At 47.1% G+C, this 20,233-nt stretch overlaps 1 protein-coding gene across 1 annotated transcript in view; it reads left to right on the top strand.

Moving 5' to 3' along the window:
• The window catches only part of BMP3 (bone morphogenetic protein 3), a 115,437-nt gene that overhangs the window by 72,149 nt on the left and 23,055 nt on the right, over positions 1 to 20,233 (top strand). Inside the window, exon 2 of the mRNA XM_069626158.1 lies at positions 1,455 to 2,347. Within this exon, the coding sequence (XP_069482259.1) occupies positions 1,455 to 2,347 (893 nt within the window). The remainder of the gene's footprint in view (positions 1 to 1,454; positions 2,348 to 20,233) is intronic.

The raw sequence follows: 20,233 nt of genomic DNA, 5'->3' as shown, positions 1-20,233 counted from the left end.
AAGAGGAAGAGCATACTCGTCATTGGCACTTAAGGGGTTAAAAGCTAAATGGGAAGGCCCACTAGTTCAGTGTTTCATGTGGATGAAGTCCCCATGGGGTCAGCGCACAGATGGGATCGGAAGGGCCACCACGGATATGGGTTGTTTGACCTAAAAAACTTGACCTACTACCCATTTGACAACATTTTTTTGACCTAATTATTTTTGACCTACTGCAGAGGGAGAGCCCCTGTAGACTCCCCCGCTGCTCCCCCGACTTTCCCCCACCTCAACCTATTCCCTTACCCCACTCCACAACTATGTTTTAATTAAAGTGTACCATTTGACCTACCAAGATTCGGTCAAATGGGAGTAGGTCAAGTTGGCATTAGGTCAACTATGCCAATGCCGCCACCGCTGCTCTCTTATCAGCTATTACCCACGAGCATCTGCCTGCAAGCTTGGGCTATTAAAGGAAAATTGGGTCCTGCTAACTGACAATCTTAGCAATCTTGTCTGATTCCATAGAAGGGGTTTGAACAGCTTCCAAAGTAAGACAAAGGGGGTCATTACAAGTTTGCCGGTCCTGGCACGACAGTACCGATAAGCTTGCCGGTACCGCAGTTCCCGGACCAGCAAACTATGAGTTCTGCTTGCGGGTGCCATTACGGCCGCCAGGTCTGACCTGACGGCTCTACCGGCACCTGCGAGTAGAGCATGTCGGAGGCACCGGCACCATTCACAAATGGTGCCGGTGCATCCGGCTTCCCCATTCCCATTGAGCCCGGGAATGACGATTACCAGTCCGGCAAGGCCGTAATGACCCGGTAATTGCCCATTCCTGGGTGCCAGAAAAATTTGCAGGTTTGGCAGCAGCCTGCCGGTTTTACCGGCATTGCACACGAAAGTATAGTCATGGATTTGGATTTTGTTTGGGTGTGGCTTTCACAATAATATCTAGCTATGCTCTAGGTCAGGGGTCTGCAACTTATGGCTCCGCAGGTGCTTTGGAATATGACCCCCATGATCCCTCAACCTTGGCTATGCTGGCAGGGCAGATGGTGGTTGGCGAGTAAACATCTGTAGAGCCAAACCCTCCTGCTCTAGGGGCAAAAGCTTCGGAAGGTAAGGGGAGTTGTTTTTGATTCTGATCACTGGTTATTCAGTCAAGAGCCTGTTTGCCCCTAAACAAGTCAAAGGGCACCCCAATGTCAGCTCATCCTACCTTATATATAGTTTTATTATTTAATTTAATTGGTTTTTGATAACACGCCTAATACCATACCTGTATTTGGTTTCTAAGCGCGGATCCGGGATTCGGTGCTCTTCGTGGGCTTGCTTCCAAGACCTGTGCGTTTCCACTGTGCTATCCTCCGTTCACAATGCTATAATTATACAAGTTAGGATCTGAAGCTAAATGAAAGTTGTAATCAGCTGATTCAATGACCTTATCAAGTGTCTCTTATTTATTTCAGGAAGTTCAGAAGGAAAAGAGCAACACATTTTCAACCTGACCTCGTTGACAAAGTCTGAAAATATTTTGTCTGCTACATTGCACTATCATATCGGTGATTCCCGCAATGCTAGCTGGAGATGTTCGCAGGTCCGCGGCTGCCCGCGCCCCAGGAAGCAGGACCTTCAGATAGCTCTCACTGTCTTGAGCTTCATTTCAGCCGAGAATCGTACCCGAACCCTGGGCCATTTCGTTTTGAATGTGTCGGCATCTCTGTCTTGGCAATGGAAGGACATTACTCAGGTTCTGCGGGAGGCGAAGCACAAGCACGAGCTTCTGATCGGAGTCAACATCACATCACCGGGAACGTCTCCATGGAAGAGGCCTCCGTCAAGCCATGTGCCATACATCTTGGTGTACGCCAACGACTCTGCCATTTCTGAACCAGACAGTGTTGTGTCAAGTTTGCAGGGCCACCGCAATTCATTGATCGTGGGCCCCGGGAGGGCGGCAAAATCTTCCAAGACAGCCCTGATCGAACGAAGAAGGAAGCGGTCTGCAGACATTCTTTTGCCCTTGCAGAACAATGAGCTCCCAGGAGCGGAGTACCAGTACAACGAAGATGAGGGATGGGAAGAGAAGAAACCCTACAAAACCCTACAAACACAGCCAGCCGAGAGGACGAAGAGCAAGAAAAAACCAAGGAAGAGCAACCGGCAAAAGAGCCAGACACTCCAGTTTGACGAGCAGACCCTGAAGAAGGCAAGGAGGAAGCAGTGGAATGAGCCAAGAAACTGTGCACGGCGCTATCTCAAGGTGGATTTTGCTGACATCGGCTGGAATGAATGGATTATTTCCCCCAAATCCTTTGATGCATATTATTGCTCAGGTGCATGCCAGTTCCCCATGCCAAAGGTAGAGTATATTTTTCATCACTTCCTTTTGCATTGGTACTTTTTTCTGTTGAACACACTCGCTGTGGTACACGAGCTCTGCATGGATTTATAGTGTGTAAGAAACAAACTGTATGTCAACTCATCAATATTTGTTCACGTCTTTAAGAAAAGGTGTTTATTAGAATGGGTGTTATGAAGTCACAGTTAGTTTACACACCGAGGAGCTCATTTTGAACATTGGCGTAATGTGAATGGAAGGTGTAAAAGCCTTGTGTAACGCTGTAAAGGGGCGGAACGCAACTTGCATTTTCACCACCTCCCTCCTCTCCGCCATACAAATGCCCCAGCATTTGCGCCACTATGCATTTCCATGCCGGTGCAAATGCTGGGGATCCCTATGGCGCCCGCCGGCTTTATGCACCATAGGGATCTATTGTAAATGCTGCCTACCATACGCACATGGTAGACAGGCTTCACAATTAAACGCTGCCTTCCATGCGCACATGGCAGGCAACATTTATCAGTACAATTAAATGAAGCCTATAATGCAAGCGTGGTAGGCACCATTTAATTGTAATTATAAATGCTTACTGCCATCTGAGCATGGCAGGCAGCGTTTGATTGTAAGTGTAACCGCTGCCTGCCATGAAAGCATGGCAGGCAGTGTTTACTCATTTGCACGGCGTAGTGCAAGTGTGCAGAGCAAAGGGACTCATACACGTGTGCATGCCGCTATTTGCCCTACACATTTAAACTCCCGGGGCACAAATGACCAACATTTGGTGACAGGGAGCCGCCTATGTGTATGTCTACAATTATGGACATCCCGCTGGCAAATTACAAAAGTGAGCACAATGAGCTCCAGAATGTGGGATTATATACATGATTTTTTTCCTATCGATCCTGGGCATGCTTAGAGACATGTGATATTTGTAAACATTTTTCTGAATAGCTACACTGATCCATGATTACTATTTGGCTTGGGGGCACCAGAGAACAGTTAAAAGGGTCTGTTAGGTTATTTATTTGGCCACAGGGCTGGAAAACATGCCAGCCAGACTCCTAAAACACTGGACATAATGTTCTATGTGGAAGGCGACGTCATTCAACTGGGAGCTTCCTTCGTCTATCGCAAAGTGTCATGTGTCGTAATGCATGTTAATGCAAATCACTTAGGAAAACAAAAGGGTGATGACTGGAAGGTTTAGAATGACTCTTAACCTGTGGCATTGCTCTGGGCAACCCTCCAAACCATTGCTCTTCGTCTGCCAAGCCATTACAAAAAGGGAAAAACCATATGCAAATCAGGCTTGGTCCCACCCCAAAAGGCACAGTCCAGCTTGAACTGATTGGTCACATCCTTTCTGCACGAGACCACAAGCATCCCCAAACATATTTTGGCCTTGTTGGGCCTCATCAGTGAGGAGTAGCTTGGGTCTCTAGGCTCAGTATGCATGGGACCCTCGTCTGGGCATACCCTTCCCACTCGGGGCGACTATAGCAAAACAAAAGGGGGATTGCTGGAAGGTTTAGAATAAATCTTAACCTCTGGCATTGCTCTGGACAACCCTCCAGACCATCGTTCTTCACCCGCCAAGCAATTACAAAAGGGGAGAAAACATATGGAAATCAGGCTTAGTCCCACCCCAAAAGGTGCAATCCAGCCCAAACTACTTGTTCATATCCCTTCTGCATGAGGCCACACGCATCCCCAAACATGTTCCGGCCTCGTTGGTCCTCATCAGTGCAAATCGCTGACACAACACAGGCTTCAAAACTAATATGTAGCGTTGTCCTGTAAAGAGCAACCTCAGCATTTTTTGAGTCCCGGTGACTAAATGACTCTAAATGTGCACTTAATGGCACATACTCCAAGCACAATCAGGAAAAACGTGAGAGTTCCCTACTTAAAAACAAGCATGTTTCACAGCTATGAGACGCTGACACCCCTGGCGGCCTGGCGGTCCTGGGGAGATGGGTGTTAGTTGCTTAATGTGGACTCAGCTGATTGGCACACATGATCAGGCTCAATATACGTAGCTGGACTGGTACATGCCATTAAAACCAGCAAGGGCACCATTGGCGTAAAGATGGCAGATGGCAATCAGACGCCACAGTAGCCGCTGTGTGTGGGTAGACTATTTGTTATTGTCAGCATGTTTATTTTTTTATTTATTGTATTTGGTTATACGCCCAAATCCTGGGGTATCACAACACAGTTTACAAGGATATTTACATGCTAACCGGTTCCGAAAAAAGTTTATAACGATATTTACATGCTTACAGGTTCCGAAGGCACTTCCAGTACTTGGGGCAGTAAACAGAGGGAACCTGCTTCCTTTTCAGCAGCAAGTGAGGAAGTGATGTGGACGAATGGGCGGGGCAGCATGGCACTTTAAGGTGCCCTAATGCAGGCGTGTGCACGGCTGGCATGTCTCACGAAGGCTTTTGCTAAATTCACAGAAGCAATTATTAGCCTGTGGCACCAGTGACTGCAGCTGCATGCCTGTAGATGCAATTACAGATACATATGTAGCTTCTCTCTTCAGATGCCTGACATGTTCCTTTGCGTGTGTGCAGAGTCTGCTCTGCCGAGACCCTCCTCGTTTGCTATGTTCTGCCCATATATGCATTTAGAGTCTTTTCAAATGACACATTTGTACATTTATAAAGCATGTGAAGCCCAGAGGCAACTAGACGCTAAAACTTAAGAAGGGTACAAGTTATTAATCTTCCAAAAGAAACAATACATTTACATAGTAGTGAAGACATCAGTTGTTCATACGGAAAAAAACATTCAAAAGCTGTTTCAACTAAGTTGGTTACAGGTTGTTGAGCTTCCACAAGGAAAGAATACATTTACATAGTAGTCGAGCCAACAGTTGCACGTCCAGTCTGCCCCACACTTGCGCACAGCTCTCTGCACAGCTCTCTGCATGCTGATCCATTCTGCTTTCCGCTCCTTCTGAAACCTTTCCCACTCTTCACATAGTTCCCCCCAACAGTGTATGTACTTCATCTACTAATGCAGACAGTATCTTCCAAACCAACAGCACACACCATTCACATCCAATGATGTTCCCATCCAGTATGTTCTGTATCACACTCCACATCCAATCTGCATCACACTCTGCATGCACACACTGCCTCATTCTTAGACGTCACCATTCTCCATAGTCCATCTGTGGCTTAAACCACATTTCAGATGTACCATAGCTAGCATGCAATCTGTGCTATGCCATTTCTGCCATATTGCATATTGACTCTGTGCCCCACCACACATGGAACCGGTTAAATGCCACATATCATGTCATTTCCACATCCTGCCTACGAGTGCAACCAACACAGGCAATTGGTGCCTTTCTCATAATCAGTCTGTGATATTCCCTACATGCTGCTTGACCCACACACATGCAGCCTATGCCACACCCACATTCAGTCTATACCTGAACTCATGTGGCGTTTGTGCCGCATGCCACATGCAATATGTGCAACATTCTGAACCCAATGTATGTCATACTCCTCCACGTGCACCCTGTGCCACCCCCCACATGGACATTCAGTGGCTCCATATTTAGTATAGTTAACACCCCAGATTCAATTTTCCCCAACACAATCTACACCGCACATGCACACATCTTCTACACTCGCTCCACACATAATCTATTTCACATACCACATACAAATAGATCCACACATGTTGTCTAGTTGCATACACTCGCCTTCACACCACCACAATATTCAAGCAGCGAGACATTGCACATTCAATATATCAAATGAAATACATATGGTTTCTGTCATTTCCCACATCTAACCAGTGGCCTGGTCTACATTTACTGTGTGACAGGGTGACAGGTCCAGGATATTGAATTCAAGGCACCTTGTTTAACTCAAATTTATACAACTTAAAATTTGCTCTGTAAAAAAGGTTTTGCACACTTAACACAGCCAGATACACACATGCACAGTCAGGGCCACACAATTGCTTCAGATACAAAACATACACTTCATATTTCACACAGAATCTACTCAACTGTCCAAGCCCCCTGATTCCCTTATTATCTGCTCACCCTCCACTCTGCATTCATTTCCCTCCACACTCTGCTAGTGCGCCACTTGTGTTCCACGCACAGGGTGGGACAGAAAACCTACATGAGGAGGACGGGGTCATAACAGGAAGATTACCCGGAGGTTATGGGTACATGCTCAGTCCACAGTTCAACCAGAATCTGTACAGTAAATCCAAGAGGGAACCAGACCAGTGTCCCCAAACAGTTTCACACAGTTCCAAAAAGCAGGAGATAATCTGAAAGTCAGTCAGAGTCCAAAAGGTCCATAAGATAGATGGTAGGCAAACCACACACATTCCGTTGAACAAGCCGTGGCCAGAAACCAAGAATCCATGGGGAAAACCAAGAGCCGCCTGTGTTGCTGAGTGATGGACTAAACAAGCTGAACTATCGGAGAAAAGGATAATCAGAAACAAGTTATAGAGGAGGCCAAGGTCAGGAATGCTTGCGTGGCAGAGGCGTAGCCAGGATTGTCCAAAAAGTGTGGCCTGAAGCTAATCTAGTTGGGACCACAGCAGTGACGTTAACATCTGTAAATGCCCACACATCGGTGCTGAATGGGTATTTACAGATTTTGTGTGGGCCTTGCTCACTCAGGCCCTACACTGTCTATGTGTCTGTTGCCCGTCCCTGGTAGAAATCATGCTTTGTGTGGAGATGGTCATCGATGGCAAAGAAACCGGGAAGTGTAGATTTGTGCGCACTGCCAGCCATGCAAAAGCCATGAAGATCCCAATATGTGTACGATGAAGTGTGACATTTACCAGGATTAAAACGTTGGCGTGGAGTTATGTCACAACCTGTGCCAAAACCCTAATTTAATCTGCCAAACCACACATGTGATCTTCGCAAGAAGACACGCCTATTTTGTGGCACACATGCTAAATTGACATTCAATGTGTGTCATGTACTATCTCTGACATCACATCCAGATTGCCGTGTGCAGCCAGACTTGTACACCGTCTGCATAAGCATTTTGAAACTGTGCAATACTTCTCATGCATTCTGCACAGCCTTCACAGATTTTAACTCCAAATTCCACCTGAACTTCACTTACTACTCTGTTCAACATTCAATATCGTCTCCGACTACGTAGTATACAAACACACAAGCCCCCCACAAACCAGCTCTGCCGCCTGTTCATAAATATCTATGCTGCACACTGCACATACTGTGGCAAGCTGAGCTACACATATTCAACACACAAGCTTCTCAATACATTCTCCACACTTCATACAGTAGGTGCTATACACAGGCTTCACCCTCTCGATATGTGTTGTTCAAATCTTAGTGTATCTTTTGGCACATCACGCTAGAAAACATTGCTTTTGATGTGTGTCATGTCCTTTTTGTATTCTGCTAATCTGTGCCACCCCATACAAAATATGCTACTACGTGGCAAATAATAGAAAACCTATCAAGGGATGGGATTGGTTAAGGGAGACATCTAAATATGCTTTCTATAGGGGTTAGGATTGTGATTGCTTGCACACTGTTAGGTAGACAACGTATGCCTACCTCTAAAAAATGTCATCTTTAACAGTATTAAGTACACAGTTTATCCTTGGTCTTCACACTATAAGGCTCTTGGTTATACGGCCCTCCACAATTGGTTGGCACGCTTGTGCCATGTCTGGAACATTCGGTTCACTTAGCAGCATATAAGCTCAGACCCTGGTGCCAGGGGGTGGACTTGACTTTACCTCCCCATCCAATTAGCCCAGCATCTCTCATCATCCCTGCCTTCTGCCATGAAGATTGTCTTTGAACTTGGCCTTGCATAGTATCCTTGTCTCTGGGAATATATGGGAGTGCAGGCACTCACTATCTTGTCCTAGGACTCCATGCCAAACTCTATTTTCATCTTTGGCTCACGTGACAGGAGACCAAGATTTAGTCCATTCTGCAGCATTTAAATGTCTTAAATTAATAAAACTTGGCACCCTTCGTGTTCTTTCTTTGCACCTTAACAAGAGATGATTCATCCATCGCACATTCACTGCTTTCAATAATAGATAACCGACTTTGGCTGCTTCAGTTTTGATACCAGGCCAGACAGCCTCGACGTGCGCTTCCACAATCGACAGCTTATTCTTGTTGCGACACAGTTCTCGGCATTTCCTCTCCATGGGCCTGGGCTTACTAAATTCATAATACAACAAAAGACACTCACATAGAACTGCGAACTGCACTAGTTATGTTTTTACACATAGATTTAACGTGAAGACAAAATCATCATATGGTTGCCCTTTGTGAGATTGTAACTCAAACAATCACAAGTGGATGGGTGTCACCAAACTGATCAGTCCTACCTAAAGCCAAAACTACACTTTACCTTACTAAATTCATGACACCGACATCCAGCTCTTATACACTGGCGGCTTCGCCTGCAGTCTATTCACTACGTATAGCCAGCTTCTATGATGACTTAGTCTACTTGCATTTCAGCATCTGTACAATTATTGAACGGTTGATCTGCAGCACTTCGCACGTGTGCAATCTTCTTCTCGCACATAAAAGGTTGCTCGATTCTCAACTTTGTCTTCCGTTTCTGTAAGATCCAGGCATTCTTCTTCAGCCAATATTCTCGGGGCATCACATTCGTCTCGTGTGACTTCTCTAGCTTCTCTCTTTTGCTCCTTTTCATATCCCTTCAAGGAGTTTCTCCCTCAGATTTGCCAGCTCTTCCGGGATACAATGGGTAGGGTCTTCTCAGTGGGAACCTTCTATCAAATATACGTTGCGGTATTGGCACAACTGCTGGTGTCAAACATGGCATGATCTCCGGCCTCCAACATATAGGAGGTAAGGGGGCGGGATTTCCTGCAGAGGCATGAAGCTGCTCCTCCATACCCACTTCATATTTCACATAGTGTCTCCTCAACTCTCCCTGATCCTCTGATTACCTGCTCACTCTCCACTCTACATTCATTTCAATCCACGCTCTGCTCATGCGCCACTCGTGCTCCACACACAGGGTCGGTGGGACGGGTGCAGAAAATTGGCTCGGGCACCAATGAAAAAACTGGCCCACATGTGTTTCTTTCGTGACAGACTATCTTGCAAATAATGCATTTCAAAGACTTTTTTTCTGTAAAACTGATAAAGACTACCAGCTACACAGTGAGGAAACTCATCAAATGTGCCCGCTCTGGCCAAAACACTGGCCCACGTCTGACCACAGTAGCATGCTGGCGCTCGCTCGCCCTATTACCCTATAGGGCGGCCTGAGCCTGTCTGCGCCATGCTCCACTCAGCTGGTTCAAGCTGGCTCCTCTCAAATGTATTACTACCATACCCACTAGCAGATTTGCCAACCACACATTCAATTTTTTTAAAAAAAACATTGTTTCCTGCAGAGTAAGCACATCGCAGATGGAGAGATAAATTGAGCTGTCACGCTGAACACTTGACGGACTCAATGCGCACTCGCATTCTTCAAAATACTTTGAATGTAATCCTACTCTTTTCAAAAATAAATACGCCATGTGATTTCACAATTAACATATGGCTTTCAACTCCCTCCCTCGCTCCCAAAATGAGAACCCCCGGCTTACAAGAAACCATATGTTGCAAGAAAAACATGTAAGCGGAGTCTTGTAAAAGGGATCAAGGGTTTGATTTCAGGGGACAGCTCCGACGCGCATTGTCCTTCATTGCAAATGGCGTCTGTTTATTCTTTGGGCGCTCGTATACATTGCCCGGGGGCTCTGGCGGTGCTGTGAGCAGGGCGAGCATGGCATGGGCCCGCGTCGCAGGTGCTGCAGCCCTGCAGCGCAGGCCGGTGTTTTTCTTTAGGCATTCCATCCCCCCCTCCCCCTGACTGATCCACCCCCCAGAGTACAGCTCGAGAGCTAAATAGCGTGGCTGCTAAAGTTAACAACCTGCTGGGTAATCGGCCACAGCTGTGCCTCATTTTCCTCCTCTTAAATTCCTGACCCCTTCCCTCGTCCTGATTTCCATCAGATGGCTCCAGCGGTGTGCGCTGACTTTCAGAATGCCTTCCAGCACACACTGGCCAGACCCCTCGCCCTTGTCAGGAATGAGAGTTGCCGCTGACATCACTCTCCGGGGCTCCGCGGCCTCTGCGGTGCAGGCCGGCGGGTCAGCGCCGCCTCAGAACAACGTGGGGCTTAGCAGGTGCCGGACGCGCCAGGGCTGCGCTGCAGGTTCGCATTCCATGGAACGCGCGCCCTCTGCCGGCTGCTTGAAGAATAGCCGCTTTCGCTAAAATCGATAGGCATCTCCATACAGTGCCAGCCACCATAAATTAGGCTGACCAGATTGAAAAAAACGGGGACGGGCCGTGGGAATAGAAGTAGGACTAAAGTAAATACAACTTCTATCTATGTCCCCGGCCCATTGCGGGGTGGAGGGGGAGCGGGGTGTTAACAGGCACACTCCTCTCATTGGGGAGGTAGGAAATGGGGGCATGAAAATCCACATTCGTACAGGAAGAGATATGCCGGGACCCGCTTTCGGATGGGGTTTATAAAATAAAAAAACTCCTGGGACGTTGGGTGATTTTCCCGGACTGTCCCGGGAAAACCCGGACGTCTGGTCACCCTACCATAAATCGACTCAGGTAACCGCACTTACTCGTGCACAAAAACAAACACTACGCCAGAGACCACCCCGCAAAACCATAACTCTTTCTTAAAAAAAAAATACTTTATAAGATTTTCAATTACAAAGTCTAGAGTGACCAGACGTCTCGGTTTTGCCAGGACTGTCGGGGTATTTGTAGTCCTACTTCTATGTCAGTGGTCTGTCCCAGTGTTTTATTTTCAAAATCTGGTCACCCTAGCAAAGTCTCCTATAAGACCAAGGACTAGAGATGCAATAGTTAAACGTATACACATAAAAAGCGAATTAAGTACAGCACATCTACAGCAAAAACAAGAGTTATATACAATCAGGAGAAAATGAAAGCAAAGAGGTAGGGAAGGGATAAAGGTAAAAAGTAAGCCAAACTAGAACAAAAGATACACATAACAGTATTACAAAAACGTTTACACATATAAATCATTAAATGGACACCATATTGCATTATAATCATTTAGGGATATTTCCCATATGAAAGACACCTTTTCCTTTGCTGACAATAAAACCACACCATGCGTCCGTTCCTCAGGCAGTGGCTTGTCTGAACTCTTCCATGTTCTTAAGATCCTTTTCTTGGACATTGTTAAGGCTCTGCACAACCAGTATTTGCTCTCATTGGACACATTCGGAATCAATGACGATTGGCCGAAAACTATAAGCATTGGCGACCTGGGAATATTACAATTCGTCACGATCTCCCTATCAATAGCATAACTCATGCCCATCAAGTCACATCCCAAAGGACTGCCTGGAAGAAAAAAGACTCGAACCTTGGCCGCACACCGAGCCCGTTTTCTGGGAATCTGCATCCATCAACACAAAAGCAAATTAATCTTGCACCATTCCTCTACTCCCACTAACAAAGCCCAGCCCATTATCTCGCAAGCCCAAAGCACCAAGAGATCATTAAAATAGCAACAGCTGTATCATGAAAAAAAAATCAACATAACAAATCATATACTTTCCAATATGGAGTGGAAAGATTGTCCGCAGCCTTTGACGGGGCAGGGTGTCAGTAGACTCTGGGGGCACCGCAAGGATCATCCAGAATTGCTGTTCGCAGTTATGCTCTTGCCACAGCACAGCGTGGGATTTGAAACCTCTGTTGATGGATTTGGGTGCAGCGCTGGAAGCCAACCAAGGTCCTTGCCTGGAGAAAAGCGAGTGGAGGGGCTTGACTGAGGAGTAGTTGTATACAAGATTACATTTGAAGTGGCCGTGCTCATGCCACCAGGAGGCACCAAAAGGACATTGGCTGCACGCATCTTGCAAGCATGCGAAAGCAGGGCTGATACCTGTTGGGGTCAGTTGGAGGGTGCCTTGCAGTGCCACTCAAGCTGCATGAAGGGCACTTCAAAGAAGCCGATCTATGGTGATAATGTATTTGGCAGGGGTGCGCATGTTTGCTTTCTGGAGTCTCCAATAGGTGATCCAACGAGGAGCGTTTCAGCACTAGATACATGTTTGTTTGTTTCTTTATTTGTAACACGCGCCAGACCCGAAGGTATCAGGGCGCGAAGATAAGAATACTTTAGGCTTACAAGTTACAAGGTTACACAATCACACAAACGTACAGATCATGAGCCCAGCTGGAGGGGGCAAGGGTGATGCTCCAGCCGAGCAACAGTGGATATAGGGGCGTGGGCAAGGGGGAGCTGAGGTTTAGATGATGTCCATCTGAACAGAACCGTTCATCATTGTGCAGAGGAAGGCGGTCCTATGTTCGTAAATGGTCAGTTGTTGTCCCAGAGGGAAGGTTGGCCGACGATGTCACCCCGATTGCATTGTATGCTATTCTAGGGATATGCCCTGTGCCTAATCTCTGCTCACGGTAGCGTGAACTAAACTGTGATTTGCCTCTCACCACCCTGCTCCCCCCACGCCCCGTGGGGCTCAGGTTCATGATGCTGCATCAAAGGGGGGAAGATCTACATGATCGAACTGGAGCAGATCTAGTAGTCATGGCAACCCTAAGTGTCAACGACCTAGTAAAGTTAGGGTTCGGGATTCAGTGTTCAGGCTGAAAGCCAAAAGACCGGCTATCCATGGAAGGAACTTCTGCCGTTAGATTTCAAGGGGTTGGCAAGACCCCTGAAGGTCAGATAGATTCTTGCGCAGGTGTGGATCCAGTGTAATACACAGACGTGGCATGAGCCACCTAAATACATACCTGTGCAGCTAGACCATGGTGGCTGGGAAGCACCACGCGCCTCGCACATCCTGCTTCGTTACCGGCCATCTTTAACAGGCCCAGGCTTGGCAACGCGCTGACTAGTAAAATCCAGGCCGCTTTCTAGAGAGCTGAAAATAATATTCAGGAGCCACATTTTCCAACATTGAAATTACGTTAATTATTTGAATACTTGATAGCCTTTCCAATAAACAGAGTAAGTGCCTGAATCATGGAATTTTTTGCATGCTGAAAAGTGACTTTGCACACTTTTCAGTGCGCAAAACTTCTTTTCCCGATCCTTGGATCGAACTTTGTGTGTTTTCCAGGACTCTGCGCAGACTCTGCGCAGGTCTGTCACGTCTTTGCGCGCAGTTAGAGTGAATTACGCAACGGGTCTACGCAAGGAAATACACAGGGGGTGGAACACGCATATTCCCCATTCTGCCGTCAAAATGAGGAAGAACCTTGGTGTGTTGAGAGACGGGCTACGCAAATAAATTGCACGCCCAGTCAAGTGCAAAACCAACCTCATTTATGGATTTCAACACGCAACTTCACGTTGGGTAAAGTCACACGCAAATCTTGTGAACTCACTGCCACATGATCGGAGGTGCAGAGCACTATTCGTATAGGATCCAATGCACAACGGTAACATATATATAGCAATTTAGGGGTGACAGCACGTAGCTGAGGTACCGCTTGGAGTAAGGGTTGATCGTATGCAGATTAGCAGGGTGCAGATTTGAATTACATGGGTTTGCACGCAGGTTTACCAGCCGTTGCCTAGAGTTCTGCAAAATGGTATGCTGAATATCGGGGTGCATTTTTGAGTTACGGGGGTTCGTCTGCAGTGTCGCTGCCAGGGTGCTGCCTTGGTTGTGGGGGGACGGCCTGTAGTATTGCTAGGGTGCTCAATGGTGCGGATAAGGTATGTGCAAAGGTTGGTATATGTCGCTGGTTTTGGTTTGCGCGGGGGCGTGGCGTGGGCGTTCCAAGTGCTACTCTATTTTCTTTGCGCATAGGGTTCCTTTGCAGTTCTAATTCTATGAATAAGCGGAATGCGCACAACATACATTTGCGTGCAGGTAGGGGAAAAGTTGTTTGATGCGCAGAGTACTTTGCGCTTTTTCTATTGATCGGGCCCTAAGTTGTTCTACAGTGATAAGTACCATGGTGGGGCCCAAACATAGCTAGTGGCCATCTGCCAGCACGAGCCGTGGCAGGCTTGAGCGTGGCGAGGGCCTTTGCAACCTCTCGGGCCCTTTTACAGTCATGTTCACCCCTGCCAGGCTACTCATCACTTTTGGTACTCCGGATTGAGCCCCAGGGTGCTACGTTTGCCAAAAGAAAGTAAGAAGTGAGGGAAAGTGGTTGAACAATGTGCACCTGAGCGCCACACTGGCAGAGAGGAAGAGTGCGACTGGCACCAACGTTCTCCAAAATGATGTGGGTTCCAGCAAGCGGTAGACGAGGCAGGCCCGGCTGATGGGCAATCAGAAGGGTCGGGAAAGCGATGGGGCAAGGGTACACGGTGCCCGATTTGGCCTACGTTCCTTGCCTGCTGACTGGTCAGCACCGGCGTGCTGGGCGCTAATGTTTGGGGGGTTGACCAGCTAAGGCCCAGCACCAGCCTGCAGACTCCACCTAGACTTCAGCTTGTTTCCAGCACGTGTGCTGATTCTGGAATCAGTGTTCTGTGTTGGCCTGATTGATTGCATCAATAGTTAATCAGAGCAAGATTTTTGCGGAGAAGGGTTAGCAGGCTGGTGGATTCTCTTAAGTACGAGGAAAAGAACGATATCGCAATTGTGGATGAAATACGCACGGGCAATGCAAATACAGCCGGATTGTGAATGTTATCCAAAAAAAGTAACATCGAGTATTTTCAGGGAATGCTAAACACAAGTGAAATTTGCTCAGCGGCCACTAGCAGCCTACATCAATAAAAGGGTAGATTCTGGACAAACAGCCGGAAGTGCCTGTATACCAGCACTGACAGCATTCTCTTCCGCGTTGTACTGTGTAGCGTAAACAGCTTTTCTTTAAACGAGGTCTGAGATGTGGAGATGTCGTTATTTATTGATCCTGGAATTTTGGGGGGCCGCTTCAGAGGGCTTTCCAGTTGGAGGAGCCAAAGATCGAGGGGTGCTCTGGAAGGAAGTCTGGGAGCACTGACGTCTATTTGCTGAGCCCAAGGGGCAGATCCTAATAGCTCTGTGGAACATGGTGTGCTTAAGTCACGAAAGCGGGGCACATTTAATTTCAATAAGGCGCCTGCCGGGCCTCCTCCCACCATGTCAGCTCAGGGGAGACTTTGAAAGACTCCCCCAAGCTGGCGTCGCAGTGGGGTAAGGAAGCCCCGGGCAGTCGCTCGGGCAGCCCTGTCCTAGAGCCGGCCCTGCTTGGATATCTCGTCAGCTGGTAGCGTGCGGACATTTAGGTAGGCAGACTGGTCCAAAGCAGCGCTAGGCAAATCTGCTTGGTCTTTGCCCGGGAGCCAGTTTAGGGATGTCTTGTCCACAGAGATGTGGTCAGTTTGCTTCATGCTGAAGTGGAGGCAGGCAGCGTTGTTTTGGGCAATTGGTTAGGCGTCAGAGGCTTACGTAGAAGTCCACCTAAGGCGACACAGTGCCTGCAATGGGGCCCCGGGCTATAGGCTTCTCTGCAGGACCCTGGGAAGGCCTGACACCATGAATGCCCTCTTTTATAGTCGTGGTGTGTGGTTTGCTGTGAGTGCACTCAGCTTCAATGTGTACATTTCAACCCGTATCCCTAGCCCATGGGTGCTCTATTGATTATCCCCATAATCTGACAGTTTCTTTTAGGGGCTCCATTGGTGTTGAGAACACAGGCCCCCTCTTAAGCCACTGCTGGGTTCTTCTGGGAATCCTATGCACACAGCCCTTCCTGTGCTGCAGTGACCTGCTCAAGGTGAAATGTGGCAGTTGGGTGACCCCTAAATTTGTCCCTAAGGTGACATTAGTGCTGTTGGAATTCCTATCCCTTACAGCAAATCCTGCAGATTAGGGTGACACCAAGTCTGCTGGCGGGAAGACACCAGTTTCTCTTCGGATGCACCCCCTGTCCAGACATAAACTCAAAATTGGTGAGTTAGTGGGTATCAAATCTGTGTGCAATTTTCTGCGTCCAGTAAGATGTTAGTTCACCTTTTACAGGTGTATCGTTTTTTAATATTGTTTTGCAGCAATCCTCTGAAAGGCAATGGCTTAATTGCAGCAGCAAACCAGCTCTCAGTATATTAAAAATGCCTGACCCAAGTGTGCCTTTAGTCATTTGATTTGTAAGCAATACGTGTGTCCATGCATCTGTTCCTTGCACTGAATTCCATGTAAAAACAAGCATTGCCAAAGCCAACGCTTGTGGCTATTGCATAGGTATTAAATAAGCATTTACTAGTGTGAAGAACCTGAAGGTGTCCTCACCTCTCATCCCCCAGAATTCTCCTCTCACGTGTCCAGAGAAAGGCCATCGCTTTTGGATGCCAACCCTGGGGGTGGATATGCGAGGGAGGATCACCTGGGTGTAAGGAACTTGGGGAATGGGGAGAAAACATCCTTAGGTCGAGACACAGTATCCCCCTTTCCTCTTTCATAATGAGCCGTCTAGCCCTAAAGCCTTTGTGGGAAATTGTCAAACCGTTCCCTTTTCCTCCTTCCAAACTGTTCCCCAGAAACAACACCTTAGCACTGGGACGCAGAGGAGACCAACGAGGAGGACACATCCTCATTTCACTGACACACACATATACCAGAGACCAAACAGAGGTGTACACGCTTCTTTTATTAAGTCAAACAGTTCAAAACACCACTCTGGTACTGAGACAAGTACGAGGGCTATGGAGGCATACCAAAGGTACAACCAGGCATGTCTGCCTAATGGAGTGCTCCAGAGTCAGGCAAGAGAACTCAGTGACCCACACCTGGGGTCACTTAACTCGCTTGATGGATATAAAAATGCCCGTCACTCTTAGAGAGGATGAACTGGCTGGAGGAAAGGAAGCTGGAGACCCAGGTGGCTGGAGCAGTGCTATGCAGGAGAAGGGGACGCCATAGCTGTGGTTGGCTGTGCCAGGGTCCGGAGGTCCTGCTATCCGCCGCAGCGCGAGTGGTGGGGAGAAGCTGTGAAGCTCCCTGTGACCACAGCCACCGCCAAAGGAAGCCAGGAGAGCAGGCGTGCGCCTCGTGCAGACCGCGAGGGGAAGGTGGAGTCTGAAGAAGCCGGGAAGCAGCCGAAGCCTGGAGAAGCCCGTCACAAAGGATGCCAAGAGGAAGAACGCTGCCATGTGCGACCAGTGAGTGTAAAGCCAATATATACTCTGACCGGGGCGCTCCGAAAATGTATAACTAAGTCCTTTTGCAAATGCCGAGTGAACGGCAAGTGATTAAAGTACTGTTGAATGCCGTAACAAGTATTGGCAAGATATTGAGTGAACAGAAACTGATTGAAAGCACTTGTGAATATCGCACAGAGAAAAAAGTATTGAAAGCACTTGTGAATGCCGCACAAAGTAAAAAGTCCATTGAATGCTCACGAATGGAGCGAAAGCAAAGTAGTGCATGAAACAGAAGTTAAAGAAAACAGTTCATGAAACAAGTAGAGGCAAATGACAAGGAGCATATGAAGATGAGAAACTAAAATAGTTGCCCAAAGTCAAGAGGGGCCCAGTCATTGCAATCTTAGAGAAAATTGTGTTGGCACGAGCAAGAATAATACAAATAAGAATAATAACGTGCATGGTGGCTGAGTCAGCCACAGGACAGCGTCCGAAGAGTGGGACACTGAGGAAGCATCACTGTCAGATGGAACCAGTGGCTAAGTGTTGATGGAAGCCGTAAGAAGGGGTATCAGTTGCGTGACATGTAATTGGTGGACCGTGTGGTCCGACAACTGCGCCCAGACCGAGTGCACTACTTGGAAAAAGCCAATGAAATACATTTGAAGTCAAGCTTATATATTTCCACATCCTTATGTGGAAAGCAGAAGTTAACTGTGTTCATTTTGAAAGCTGGAAGCTTTGAACTTTTGGGAAAAGAAGCCCCGAACTGGGAGATGTTCCAAAGTACTGGGTTCATTTTGAAAGCAGGAAGATTTGAACTCTTGGGGAAGGGTACCCCGACTTGCGAAGTGTCCTAAGGAACTGTGTTATTTTTGGAAGCAAGAAGGTTTGAACTCTTGGGGGAGGGAACCCCAATATTCTGAGAAGGGTTTTGAACTTGGGGAAGCTGATCCTAAGCCAAGAGCTGGAAGGAGCTCTGCACTTTCTTTTGAACACTCATCTTTTGAGGCTGACATCCTTACACATTGTATACAGTTAGTTGTGAGGGAACGTATAATTTTTGGACACAGACAGATACTTAATTTGTACATCCTGACACAGACTATCCTTAGTTTTCTCTAGGTAAGGAAATCCCACCTTAGCACTGGGCAAGTTAGGCCAAACTCCACCCTACATATTAAGTTAAATTAGCTTACTACAAATTTGAATCTGTTGTGTCTCTTGCTTCATAATAACTTCACACTAGGCACAGCCATAGTATGCCCAGGTACTAACACCAGGTACTAGCACCATTTGCCAGATGTTGTTGTATTATGGCCTGGTAGTACCATTAATATATTGCCTGGGCAATGCTTATCCCATACTATGCAAATGTCAAATCGATTAGCTTGGCCACTGCTTTTTTATTTATGTGGGTGTTTTGTAGAGTGCCACATGTTGATAAGCCTCCCTGATTCTGATGAGCCAATGTGTTCATTAATCTGGCAAAGAAAAGGAGGGCCTGGCTAAGTGTTGTCTGATGGGTGCAGTCTGGCTTCTCAGCTGAAGGGCGTGTTGGTTTGCTGTCTTTCCGATTTACTATAGGATGATAATAATGTAATATTATTACTAGCTGATATACCAGGCATTGCCCAGGCTTTCATTCCCTCAAAGGTACATGTAACTGTGCAAAATTTGGTGCATATTGGTGAAACGGCGTGGAATTGTATAAGGAACAACGCTTCGCCAAGCCACAAACCCACAAACATAGTTTCACTTTTGCTGAAATATGGGTAAAGGGGTGGAGTGTCCAACTGTCATGTAGCCAGTAATGTCCGGATAGGCCTAACAGGTGAATGTGCAAAATTTAATGCAGATTGGTGAAACGGTGTGGAATTTTATAGGGAACACATGCGGAGCCACAAACCCACACACACAATTTCACTTTTGCTGAAATCCGGGGAAATGGGGTGGGGTGTCCAAATTTCATGTAGCCAGTGATGCCCATAGGGTCCTACTAGGTGGCTGTGCAAAATGTGGTGCTGATTGGTGAAACGGTGTGGAATTTTATGGGGAATATTTGCGAAACCACACACCCACAAACCCAGAGACTTTTGCTGAAATCCGGGGAAAGGGGTGGGGTTTCCAAATGTCATGTAGCCAGTAATGTCCACAGGGTCCTAATGGGTGACTGTGCAACATTTGGTGCAGATTAGTGAAGTGGTGTGGAATTTTATAAGGAACAAACGCTAAGGCAGAAACCCACACCCACATTTTCACTTTTGCTGAAATCCTGGGAAAGGGGTGGGGTGTCCAAATTTCATGTAGCCAGTAATGTCTGGAGTGTCCTAACAGGTTACTGTGAAAAATGTGGTGCAGGTTGGTGAAACAGTGTGGAATTGTATAGGGAGCATACTTAAAGCCACACACCCACACATTTTTCTGTACAGAGGAGAATTGGCAAGCATTTCGGTGCTGGACTGCCCCTGGGCTCCTGGCAGTCCCTCTGACAGACATTAGTCCTGGTTACGAGAGACTTACCCAGATTCTTTAGCTCACTATCTTTCACAGAGGAGAAATAACCAAAACATAACAGTGCACTGTTGCAAATTCAGACATCCCGGCTGCAACAGCTTTCACGGCTGGTGGCTTAAAGTTCTTCAGTTCGGGAAGAAAGAGGGGCTCGGGGTGAAGCTGCAATATTGTGAAGGTGACAGGTTGAGGTGTGTTTTTTCTAAATGAACTTAACGAAAAATAGCAAAATCTCCTTGATCACGAACA

Source organism: Ambystoma mexicanum, chromosome 6p (genome assembly GCF_040938575.1).
Source record: "Ambystoma mexicanum isolate Mex_15411 chromosome 6p, UKY_AmexF1_1, whole genome shotgun sequence".
NCBI lineage: Eukaryota > Metazoa > Chordata > Amphibia > Caudata > Ambystomatidae > Ambystoma > Ambystoma mexicanum.
The sequence above is the reverse complement of the archived record's forward strand: the minus strand, read 5'-3'. Positions and strand labels throughout refer to the sequence as shown.